The sequence below is a fragment of the Falco peregrinus genome, chromosome 1 (assembly GCF_023634155.1).
Source record: "Falco peregrinus isolate bFalPer1 chromosome 1, bFalPer1.pri, whole genome shotgun sequence".
In the NCBI taxonomy this organism is placed as follows: domain Eukaryota; kingdom Metazoa; phylum Chordata; class Aves; order Falconiformes; family Falconidae; genus Falco; species Falco peregrinus.
This window is the reverse complement of record NC_073721.1, coordinates 54,182,017-54,194,095: the sequence shown is the minus strand read 5'-3', so window position 1 is coordinate 54,194,095 and position 12,079 is coordinate 54,182,017. Positions and strand designations below refer to the sequence as shown.

The window sequence follows — 12,079 nt, the reverse complement described above, 5'->3', positions numbered from 1 at the left end:
AAGACCATCCAGGGACCTGCACCAGGAGTCTTTCATTAGGGCAACCTTGATGCAGCTGCTGGACCAACCCCTGAAGGGTCTCTGGGAGGGAGTGCTCCAGGATTTGTTGTTGAAATGCAGTAGAAGATCTTGCTGGTTAGTGCCAAGACCTCTTAGCTGTAGTGCATCTTGTCTTGCCAGCTGAAGAATTCATTGCTGGGGAAGAGACCAAGAACTGCACCCAGGTTCAGGAGATAGATGTTGCTATTTTATGTAACATAGACAAGACAAGACAAGAGAAAAGAAAAGAAAAGAAAAGAAAAGAAAAGAAAAGAAAAGAAAAGAAAAGAAAAGAAAAGAAAAGAAAAGAAAAGAAAAGAAAAGGAAAAGCAAACTAAACCAGAGTGAACCTGACTCACATCTTGGCAGAGAGATGGATATGCAAAAGGAAGGAATTACTCAGCATCTTAGATGTATTTGATTTTTCACCAGCCAGGAGGAATTTGTTCTCAGAGAAAATGCTGTCTCTGTCACAGGCAAATGTGATCCTTGTGCTGGATGAGTCCATTGCTCTTGGAGAGTGGAGGAGCTGTTGGTCATTGATCATGGTTTCCATCTTTGTGTCTTAACTGATCTTTTAGCCATGCTGAGTCCATGCCATCGAATGCCTTGAAGAACAGGTCTCAGGCTTGAATTCAGCTCTGCTTCCAAACCATAAGGTGGCCTGGGGAGTAGAGGGTAAGTCTGATGCATTTGTGGTAGCCAGGGCTCCCACTGCAGCAAGCTCTTCTAGCTGGCATTTGCCAAGTGCTGTGGGCTTCATGCCCACGTATATCACGTAGCTGTAGTCTAGCCAAGAGGTGACGAAGATATGACTAACTGAGCCTGGGTTGCTCCTGCCAGAAAGGCATGGCTTGCCTTGGCCAAGAAGAGACAATGGAAAACATTACATTGCGATGCTCATCGGGAGAGTTTCAAGTCACCGGGAAGTGCAGGAGTGCTCCTGAGACACGGACTAAGTAGAACAGTGGGCAGGGTATTTTAGCCTAAGGAGGTTGCTCTGCAGCTTCAATATTGTACTTCATATAGTTTTCACAGAAGGGTTTTTAGTACTTTTTGACAGTCTCAGGTTAGCTCTGTTGCTACAGTTGTAGATCCTGGCCTGAGTGCAGGTTGCACCAGATGCAGCACATCAGTTTCCCTCTGGAGAGCCTCCAGCTGGCTTTGGGCTAGCCTCTACCCAAGCTTGCTCTGGAAGGGAACAGCTGCTTAGAGCCACTATGTTCAGGATTCAGTAGCAGTTTTGGGATGCTCAGCTCTGGGGAAAGCGACTGCAAGCAGTTTCTAGCTGTGAGAACTGCTTGCACCTTCTGAGTCAACACCCTCTTTCTGCCCTTTTCCTGGAGACCTTACTCAGAGAAATACCAAAAGCCTCCAAGAGGAGTGGGTGGAAGTTCAATCTCTCTCAGACTATTTAACCTGCTGGAAAATTTCTGTGTTTCAAGTGCCCAAGGGTCCAATATCTGGGCTCTGTGGATGACCATGAAATGGCAGGGTCTGAGCAAGGTTAGCAGACCGTGTGAAGTTGGTCCCGTCCATTGGTGCAGGATGCAGGGGTGGATGTGATAAGCAATGCAGATTTGTGACAGTCTCATCAAAGGTTATTACACTGGCAGCCTAGACCCAAATGAAGGCAACTGATGTGCCCATGGAGGCACTGCCCTTTGCAAGGAGCTGGCTGCTCAGGTGTCTTGGATGAAAGCAGGTGAGCTGACCAGGCACCTGGGCAAGGCCTGAGGGGATGGTTGTCAGTGAGGCTGCAGCCCCTCTGTATGCTCCCAGCAGGCTGAGGAAGAATACTCAAGACAGAAACTGCTGAAAAGCTGCATCTTTGCAGTGAGGACAAAGCCCAGCTTTCCCAACCAGGCAGCAGGAACCTGAGGGATTTGCACAGGCTGTGCTCATCTGATCCTTGGTTTCACTGTACCATGCTGCATCTAACAACCAGTGCATTTATCTTGGGAATAAAGGGACAACAGACCGTCCTGCGTCCTGGTCCTGCACCTGGTTCCTTTTGTGCACAGAGAGTCCTCCAACTTGCCCACAGATAGCCTGTACAAGTTGTGCACTGCTCTGGCAAAACGCTGCTGGTTGTGGCAGCCCAGACAACCCAGTTTGGCCCACTGCTGCGAAGCTGGGGGCATTGGTGTTGCACTGTCGCATCAGCAGGATTTTCTTTGTGGCCAGGGCGGTGCTGGGCTGTCTGAGGGCTGACTAATACAGTGCCATAGTGCGTGTGAGTGAACTCTCTTCTCCCCAGGCAGTGTGGGGCCTTACCATATTGTTTTTCTCTCCAGACAATGCAGTGCTAGATTGTAAGTAAAAATGCAAAGCACATTGCAATGTTTGCTCTTTATTAATGCACTAGGATGATTCGGGTGAAGCAGAAGGCTCCTGGCTGGCTTGGTTTCAAACTCCGTGACAGGCTTCCATAAACAACACCTTAGCAGGGTCCAATTCACCAGATCAGACCAGGTGGGAGCCCAAGCTGCACACCTGGCACTGGAAGGGGCAAGAAGGCATGGAGAGGGCTCTAGACCCTTCCTGGGGAGGGCAGGCAGGCTTGGTTGACCTGGACTGAGCTGTGCTGTGTGCAATGGCCAGCCCACCACCCAAAATCCTCTTCCCTGAGCAGGGAGTGGATGGGCATAGCAGCAATGACAAACTCTTGTGAATTTCCAAATGTCTGGCAGATACCACAAGGGCTTTAGCAGCTGCTAGAGCGGGGCAGAAGGGAAGGAGAAAGCACTAGCAACTAATCTGCTTGTTCTGCAAACCTGCACTCATTGCTTAGGTGGCTTTTGCAATCTCTCTGCACTAGGTGAGCATCTGACTGCCTGTTTTATAGCTGAGGAGTGTAAGCTAAAAACTGCATGTACCATGGCTGCAGCAGAGGCTGTGGTGATACGTTTTAGCTTGAGCCCACAGTTAGGTCACTGTAACATGCTTTTAACCGTGTTTCTTGTTCTGCTTTGGGGGAATAAATGTGACTGCTTAATGTAGATACAGGTTAGACTTCCAGCTCCAAAGACTTCCTACATGTTAGCAGGTAAAGCACAGCTGAAGCAGGTCCCCTGGCCTCCAGCTGTCGGAGCTGGGAGATAATGGCAGTTTAAGTCTGAGATACATTGACTCTTGATCAGGCAATATTCAGGCAGCTATTTGCATGGAGAAGGGAGGTGACCATATGGTGACCACGGTTTCCAGACTGTCCCATCCCACAACAACCTCTCTGAAGGTTATGCCCTCAAGAGAGGGACATGATATCTGGCCATCTTTTAGGGTGGTCTTGGAGTGAGCCTCAGATTTCAGTTTGGCTGGCCACAGAAGAGTCCTGCTGCGCATTCCCTCGGGCCTTTTTGTGTGAGAACTTTCCTCTTTTACCCATGCTGCAGCAGATGAAGTTGTGATCAGGACCATGAATGAATAGTTTTTGACCTTTTCATCTTTCCTTCACCTTCACTTTGATTTGCATTCTCCCTACAGACAGAGTGTAAGATTTTGGGGTGGCCACTGCTCTGACCACTCTACCACCTGCCACAATAGATCCCCAGGCTGACAATATTAGTGCTATAAAACTGTTAGGTAACCTCAAGGACCTTCTGTCCTCTGCCCCAAGTTCAATGGCCAGAGGCTTAAACAAGCAGAGCAACCCCTGCAAATTACTGCCATTAAAGTACACTGCATTGTCATGGAGGCACAGACACAGAAAGCAGCCGAGAAGGGTGGACCAGCACCAAAAAGTCATCGTGCTAGGAGCTGTATGGTTGCAAAGCTGTGACTGCTTTTGCCAGGAAAAAAAAAAAAAAAAAAAAAAAAAAAAAGAGTCCAACAATAAACTGGCTTCAAAGAGCAGTTAAACCGAATTGTGGTCCCTGGCTGCCAGACTAGGTGGGCTGGATGAACTGGGGTCGTAGCGCACAGCTTGCAGCCCAGCTTCAGCAGAGGATCACTTGTGTTAAGGTTTGAGGAAAGTTACCAGGTGAGCAGGACTGCAGAGGAAGGAAACACCATATGCTCCTCTGGGCAGTGGTGTACTCTGACGATAGCGGTATGCTGTCTTTCACGCATTTGAATCTTCCCACCTGCCCGCTCAGCGCCTACTCTGGGGGAGCTGTGCCAGCAACGGGGGCAGAACTGTGACCCAAGGAGGTGCACAGCACACAAGCTGCTTGCTGGGCACCACCTCCCAGCGGCTCCAGAGAAGCAGCTGGGAGAGGCTGTTGGAGCATGCTGGGAAGGAGTTGCAAAGCACGGAGAGAGGCACTGCTGCAGCCACTGCTTCACCCGGCCCACGAGAGGCGGCTGGCCCAAGCCCTGCCCTGCAGGCCCCGCGCCACCTGCAGCCGTTCGCTTGCTGCCTTTCTCCTTCAGAACACCCGAAGGTGCGCGTCTGAAAGGCCCTGTCGCGGCCACCCACCCTGCCCAGGTGTACCAGGTGGGCTGGGCAGGAGCCGCACCGCCCCAGGCACGCACACACACCGGCCCAAGGGCGGCCCGGGGCACGGGCGCTGCCCGACAGCGGCCGGGGCAGGCGCGGCGGCGCCGGGTACCCCAGCCCACACTGCTTTACGAGGCCGGCCCTTCCCCCAGCTTCCGCTCAACCGCCCTTGCTGCCCGGCTTAGGGGAGGCCCCGCCCCGCGACCGCAGCACTCCTTCACGATTGGTCAGCGATCTACTAGTTCTATCCTCTCTCCTCTCATTGGCTTTCATCCTCTTGTCAATGGAGGGTCCGCCTCCTCCGGTTCCAGACCGTGATCCCATTGGATCTCTGATGGACCTGCGCGTCGCATCGTGCGCGGGTTGGCTCTTTGGGCTGTCCGTCGGCGCAGTAACCAGGCAGCAGGTTGCGGTGCGCCTGTTTCCACGTCAGTGCGAGCAGTGCGGAGCCGGTTTCGCTTGCCTGTGCCCGGCAGGATCCCGCGCTCGGCGGCCTCGCCGGGTTTGCCGCCGCCTCCCGCCGCTGCCGAGAGGGAGGAAGGGGCGGGCAGACGGAGGGCCGAGGCCTCCCGCTCGCCGCGCCGCCCGCCTGACCGATATGTGAAGCGGCCGCCGCCGCTGGCAGCAGGCGCCGCCATTTTGGATGCGGGGGGTCAGTGCCGGGCGGCGAGTGCCTGTCGCGATACTGTCGCGACGCGGAGGCGGGCGGGCGGGCGGCTGCGGCGGGGGAACCGTGTGGTGCCGGCGGGGGGGCGTGGACGGAGCTGAGGCGGCCTCGGGGGCGGGCAGGGCGGTAGGCCGCAGCGGGGCGGGTGCGGCGGAGGCTGGCGGCCGCCCCCGGGCGGGGCCGTGACAGGCCTGACGTACTGCCCGGGGTGCCCCGCGGGCGGGGGACAGCGGCCGGGAGCGGGGGAGACCGGGTGCACACAGCACCTGCACTGGCACCCGCTCACCGGGGGATCTTGCCCAAAATCCGGTGGAGACGGGGGGCTTCTCCCTGCTCAGCTGGGGCAGGAGGAAGGCTCGGAGCTGGCTTGGGGTGTACGCCGTGCGCTCAGCTGCTGTCACCTTTCTTAGTTTCAACAGTATGAAGTAACTGGAAGAAAACACCCCTCTCCATATTTACCTTAAGTTTCATTTTTACTCTGCAGTTTTGATAGATAAATGTGCGTTGCCTTCTCTTCTGGATTCCCAGGCCCTATCTCGCTGTTGCAACTAAATGCGGAGACTTGCAGAGAAGCCTGTCCCACCTTCCTGGTGTCCCACCACTGCCATGTTACTGCTGCTTATCTGTTAAAGGGCCTTCTTAATCACCCAGAATTTTGGCATCACTGGACTATATGGTTCCCTGCCATACTCATAAATTAATACTTTTCAGTTATTTCTGGCCAGGCATTGGGAGCTAGCCTTTGGAGAAACATCCTGAGTTCTCTGCGCTTTTGCTGCTTGTGATGTTTATTGCAGAGTAGTTATTACATGGAAAACCTGAGCAAGTTAAGTTTCCTGGTAGAGATTCATGTACCTTCTGTGGGCAGTTTAGAAGGGAGAAAAGGAGCTTTTTCATTGTCAGCTGGGCTTCTGGGTAAGCTTAGCCAGCTCAGAGTTAGGCAGGAATTGTTTGTGGTTCATGGACTGAAGGGTGTTGTGGGTTCTGTTGTGGTGGCAGTGTCTTGTATTGGGACTTGAGTGACCAAATCTAGGTCAGAGACTACACAGATCATTCAAGCATTATCATAAACAGTGCAAATTTAGGTCAATGGAAGCTTACTGTGAAATACTGTCTTTCTTGCATATGTAGTGATTATGTTGGTTTTTGTTATTGCTGTTCATTGGAGTTCATTCACCAGCTTTGAGTCAGTTACCATAGCTGAAGGCTAAAGTTAGTGATAGAAGTGATTTGATGGAAGCCTGCCAGACTTTGTCAGTTCTTATGCTAACTCTTGCTTGTTTCCAGGAGAGTTGTATGCATTTCCCTGCAGGGGAAGGAGTGTTTCCTAAAAGTCTATTTGAGACTTCTTACAGTAATACCTAGGAAAAATGTGGATTATCTATGCACTGGGATGTTTTGGCATAGTGTGTTCCAAGGCTGAGCAGAGGAGTGTTCAGTGCATGTGTGAAATAACATTTCTAGATGTTTTGGGTTTTGTTTTTATATGAAGATTCCACATCTGATACTATTTTAGGAGTCTCAGAGTAGTAATAATTACTGTCCATGGAACATTGCTGAAGGCTTTGAGAACCACATGAATGTTAGCCTTTGTTCTTTTATGACATGCTCAGACATCCACCTTTTTCTACTTGTAGTGTTAGTAACCTTGTTAGCAGTGAGGCTGTGAGTGCTGACAGCTTCCCAGTTTCCCATGGTAGGCAGGGCAGCTGCGTTGCCTTGGTTTGGAGCTGTCATTTTGACTGTGCTGTCTGTCAAAGTTCTGCGCCAGAGAGAAATCTGGGGACTGGTCTGCAGATTTAAGCAGATGTATGAACCTGTCATGAGAAAGAAACAGGTGTTTACTTTGGACTAACTGAAGGGATAAGGAGCTAAAAAGCATTTGAAATTGAATAGGTACCTTTCCTGTTTTTTCTGCATAACTCAAGACCACAGAACATAATCCATTTTTTTCTGTACTGAGTTCACTATCTTGTGTTTGATTAAAGATTGCTTTCAGAAAAGGCAGCATCCAGTCTTGATCTGAAGACCTCAAGAGGTGTTGTAACAGTGGCTTTGCTAGGGAGGTTGTTTCAACTTTTTAAATAATCTTCAGCATCAGTAATTCTGTTAATCTGTCCAACCAACAGTTATACAGTATCCCACTCTTCAGACCATACCTTTGTAACAGTAAGCCTGCATTCATGTTAGCATTTTTTTTTGTACTTTGAACAAATATTTAGTGGTTTTGCTTGACTACCACCATGCTATCATAAACCTAACTGATCATTCAGTGCTAGTGTAAATCTTGAAACTTCTCTCTGCAACTTCGGAGCATTAATTTAAGTAGTCTTTTAACTTAATGCATCTATACTGAGCCTTTAAACTTCTTTCAGTATCATCCATCTGTAGTGAGCTCCCAACTGCGAACAGTTGTTGCTTGTGATGAACATATAGTTGGAAGGAATGCATACTGAAATTCTCTGATAGTTCAGAAGGGTAGACTTTGGGAAGGGCACAGTTTCAAGAAGCTATTTCCATTGCTTGAAATAAACTTTTAAAGGGATGAATGGTGCTTTTGGTGGGTTTAACTTACAAGGTGCATCTCTCTGAAAATAGTTGTCTGGCTTCCCCCACCCCCCCCAGTAATTATTTCCCATTTCCTTCTCTAGCACACGATTGCAGAGGTCCTTTGCATGAATTAAGGTGGTTGGCTATGGTTTACTTTGGAATGTGTGTGTGCACTGTTGCTTGGTTAACTGCAAGCTTAAGTGTAAAGCAGGATTTTCCCCTGTTTTTACGCAGTGTTTGTGGTGAAGTGGGCTCTGTGTTTGGTGCTTAGAGATCTAAGAGTGAATTTGTGGCTCCAGCGTGATAGGTTATTTCAATTGCATTGGGCCGGTAAATTTTTTGGCATGTGTAAAGTGAATTTTTGTACTTCTGAATAAAGTTACGTTTCATGGGACCTGCAGTGAGGAAAGGAGTGCATTCTCATCAGGTCTTCTCAAATAGTTAACAATGAAAGGATATCATTGCAAAAAAAATTTTTTGTACCCTTGCTTGAAAGGATCAGCATGTTCTGTTTCCCAGCAGGTTAAAAGGAAAAGGTGTGTGTCGAGGTTTGTGTCTATCTTCTTCATATTTTGCTGCTTGGAGATAACATCAGATTTGGGAACAGCAGAGCAATGTAAGTCTCCTACACGCAGGAAGGACTGAGTTTAACAAACTTTTGTCTTGATTCTTTTAGGTTAAAAGTAGAGGAAAAGAAATAGGAGTCCTACAAGCAGATTCAGTAGTACAGAGAATAGCATTTAAGCTTTGGCACCGCTTTATATGTTGCCAGAACTATGGAGTATCTGTGTATGTGCAAGGCATGTGATACATATGTCTGGCATTTCTTTACGTGCTTTTCCAAATCATGTTGGGGGGCCTTTGTTTCCATGTCAGTTTGCTAAATGCCTGGAGTGGCACTACAAAATTTACGTGCACAATACCATTTTGTAATGGTGAAGATAGGAGAAACTTGAGTTTTGACAAATCTGAATGTATAAAGTATTTCCCAAAAAGTACTTCTGTGGACCAGAGTTTTGATCCCTGCCTGTGTAGAAATATAGAAGATATTGGAATTACTGAAAGAAGAAGTAATTAAATAGGGAATTTTACATGGAGGAGAAAATCTCCCGTTAATGCCTAATGTACTAAAACAAAGACTACATACTGAGGTAGAAAAAATTGCGATCAAGGGTATTTTTATGCAACATTTTAATGTAGTCATATAAATAACACATGGAGTAAGTTACCGTTGGGAACGGAACACTTCTCAAGCATTAGAAACATGAGTAGGAAGACTATCCATGGTTTTGTTATATACAGCTGTGAAGGGAGGATATAAACCTTTGTTCTTCAGGGCACAAGAAAACTACTTGGCAGAACTTTTTGTTTATTTTTCTGAGTCATCTAGTAGTGAATGAGATAAACTATTGATTTGGTCTGTCATGGCAGTACCTATATTATAAAATAGTTTTGTCTTTGCCCTTAATTTATTGTGTAGCACTTAGGAATACTGTTATGTATAATTAATCTAATGAAGTAAGAAACAGTTTTGCCATAAGATTGTTCTTCCTATTGCAAACATATAAAAACCTGAAACAACAAATCTGACACTCTCCTTTGTCCTTTGGTAAGGTATCTTTTTATAATGTTTTGCTTTCTTTCCATTATTTACAGAGTCCTGAAACAAATTAGTCTCTTTCACTCAGAGGATATTTGTATATTTGAAGTGTTGTTGATAATTCAGACATGTTAATTAATGTCAAACCTGACATATCCAGGATGTACGTTCTGAAATTCCTGTGGTGGTGTTTCAGAGGTCTGGTGTAATAGGCCAAAACTGTTTCCTTCCTGCTTTGCTTTTGCTACATGGGCAAATACCCTTCCCTCACTGTGTGTTATTGCCCACCCACCCCCCGAGTCCTTCAGCTGAGCCTGTCTGTTGTGAAGAGTTATGGTCAATGTTTCATCTGCTTTCAGTCTTTTGCTTCCCTATGGATGGCCTGTTGTGATTTCAAGTTGGATCCTTCATTTTCCTTTCGTATCTTCTGAAAATGTCTCATTACTTGGTTACCATTTCACTAAATCCTTCTCGTTTGCAGACATGGTATCGTCTGACTCTCTGGCCTCTTAAGTCCTGTTTATTCTTCATAAACAGTCATGTCTCGTCATTCCTCTCCATTCTTCTTTATGCTTGACTGTGTCTGGGCTCCAGCTAGTATAGAGAGAACAGTCTTATAGTAATCCACTCTTTGTTTCTTTTTCTCAGACCATTACAAATATTTGTTGCTTGTAAAATTTTTTCCCCTCTTCTGGCTCCCTCTCTGGGTACGCCAATTTAAGATTTTTCCTTGTCGTGGTTTAACCCCAGCTGGCAACTAAGCACCACCCAGCTGCTTGCTTCCTGCTCCCACAGTGGGCTGGGGGAGAGCATCAGAAGAGTGAAAGTGAGAAAACCCTTGAGTTGAGATAAAGACAGTTTAATAGGTAAAGCAAAAGCCACATACACAAGCAAAGCAAAACAAGGGATGCATTCACCACTTCCCATTGGCAGGCAGGTGTTCAGCCACCAACAGCAAAGCAGGGCTTCATCACATATAATGGTTACTTACTTGGGAAGATGAATACCATCACTCCAAACATCCCCTCCTTCCTTCTTCTTCCTCCAGCTTTATATGCTGAGCATGATGTCATATAGTATGGAATATCCCTTGGGTCAGTTGGGGTCAGATGTCCTGGCCATGCCCCCTCCTAACTTCTTCATCCCCAGCTTGCTCGCTGATGGGTGGTGTAAGAAGCAGAACAGGCCTTGATTCTGTAAGTACATTTCAGCAATGACAAAAACATCCCTGAATTATCAAGGCTGTTTCTAGCACAAATCCAAAACAGACCCACACCAGCCACTATGAAGAAAATTAACTCTATCCCAACCAAACCCAGCATACCCTGTAAGACCTCAGGCTACATGAGAGTAAATGTCTGCCTTTAGCTTTCTCAGTTTTTCTCCTCACATGCCGTCCAGTTTGGTCTCTAGTTTTGCTCATTTCTTTGTGGGGTCTCACCCGTGACTTTTTTACTTGCCTGCTTTCTTGAAAGCTTTTTTCATGAAGCAAGTGTGAAATCAACATCTGTTATAAATTGCTTTATTTTGTCAGAGTTTGAAGTCCCAAAGAGTTTTGCTCTGGCCAGTTTATTCAAGCCACTAACGCTTATTTAACTGTACAGGATTGACTTTGCTCTGTGTAGAGCTGTAGGACTTTGCATAAGTGCTGGAGATGCTTGTATTATTGCATTGTCATGGATGTCTGTCCTGGTATCCTAACGCTTTATCTTCCTGTGAACTTACATTGACTGGAAAAAAACGAGGAATGTACTTTGGCAAAGTTCTCTTTTGCTTCACAGATGCCCTTCTATAACCTACTGTCCACTCTTGTCTTGAAAATGCGCTCTGTGGAGAAGCGTCTTCCTTTTGTCTTCTTTTTGACAAAATAACTATTTGTCTGCATGCACGAAAGTGAGATCTGAAAGAGTTTCCTGCATCTCTGCAGGCCTCCTACTTAACGAGGGCCAACTTAATGTTTCATCTGAGGAAGAAAATGTTTCTGAGGAGCTGGGGACTGATTTGAATTACTTTTATTTTCAGGATGGTCAGGATGGTGGATAAGAACATTTACATTGTACAAGGTGAAATCAATGCAGTGGTGGGAGCCATAAAGCGTAATGCCCGATGGAGCACTCACACACATCTGGTAAGTTACTGGGAATTGTTGTTCCCTGTTCACTCCATGGCAGGAACCACCTAATTTTAGAAAAATACCTCCCCCTCCTTTTTTTTTTTATTTTTCAGCTGTTGTTATAGTACTTTTGTAAGCAAAGTTGGAATGCCTTTCTACATTATTTTATGCTGAGCAGTGTTGGCTTCTTGTGTGCCAGTGAATGTAAGAGGTACAAAGCTGGAAATCTTCTACCTATATACCCTGTAAACAAACACACACACACATATGCACACCCCCACACCCCATCCCTGTTGTATTTCACATGGGGATCCTCTCATTTAGACTTCTGTTACCTGGTATGTCATGGATTTTGAATGTATGATGTTATTTTATTTAGCACAATGTTTTTATAGATCTTTTGTTCCCTCAGAGAAGACTTCATCACAAACGCTGTGAAATAAAAAACACCCTATATATATTTTTAATTTTTCATATGGCATAGTATCTTTTTTTAGCTCTGTTTTTAGCTAGGACTGCTAGCTGTATTCCCAACTGAAAACTGTGAATAGTTTCAAACCTGTTTTGTTAAAAGCCATTAATACAGTGTTTTCCAGTCTAATGATGCATTGGTCAGTTTATGGCTTCCACAGTGTAAATGTGTGCATGTGGCATACTGTATCTGTGGTG

General features: G+C 46.6%; 1 protein-coding gene across 2 annotated transcripts in view; it reads left to right on the top strand.

Annotated features, from left to right (window-relative positions):
• Nucleotides 1-4,871: 4,871 nt before the first annotated feature.
• Nucleotides 4,872-12,079, top strand: part of GBF1 (golgi brefeldin A resistant guanine nucleotide exchange factor 1) — a 109,956-nt gene continuing 102,748 nt past the window's right edge. Inside the window, exons 1-2 of one of the 2 annotated variants that reach the window (XM_055816159.1) lie at nt 4,872-5,132; nt 11,321-11,425. In XM_055816159.1, coding sequence (XP_055672134.1) covers nt 5,124-5,132; nt 11,321-11,425 — 114 coding nt within the window. In that variant the 5' untranslated portion in view covers nt 4,872-5,123. Of the gene's footprint in view, nt 5,133-8,163; nt 8,314-11,319; nt 11,426-12,079 lie in introns of those variants that run through there. The other variant, XM_013296947.3, reaches the window with a different exon arrangement.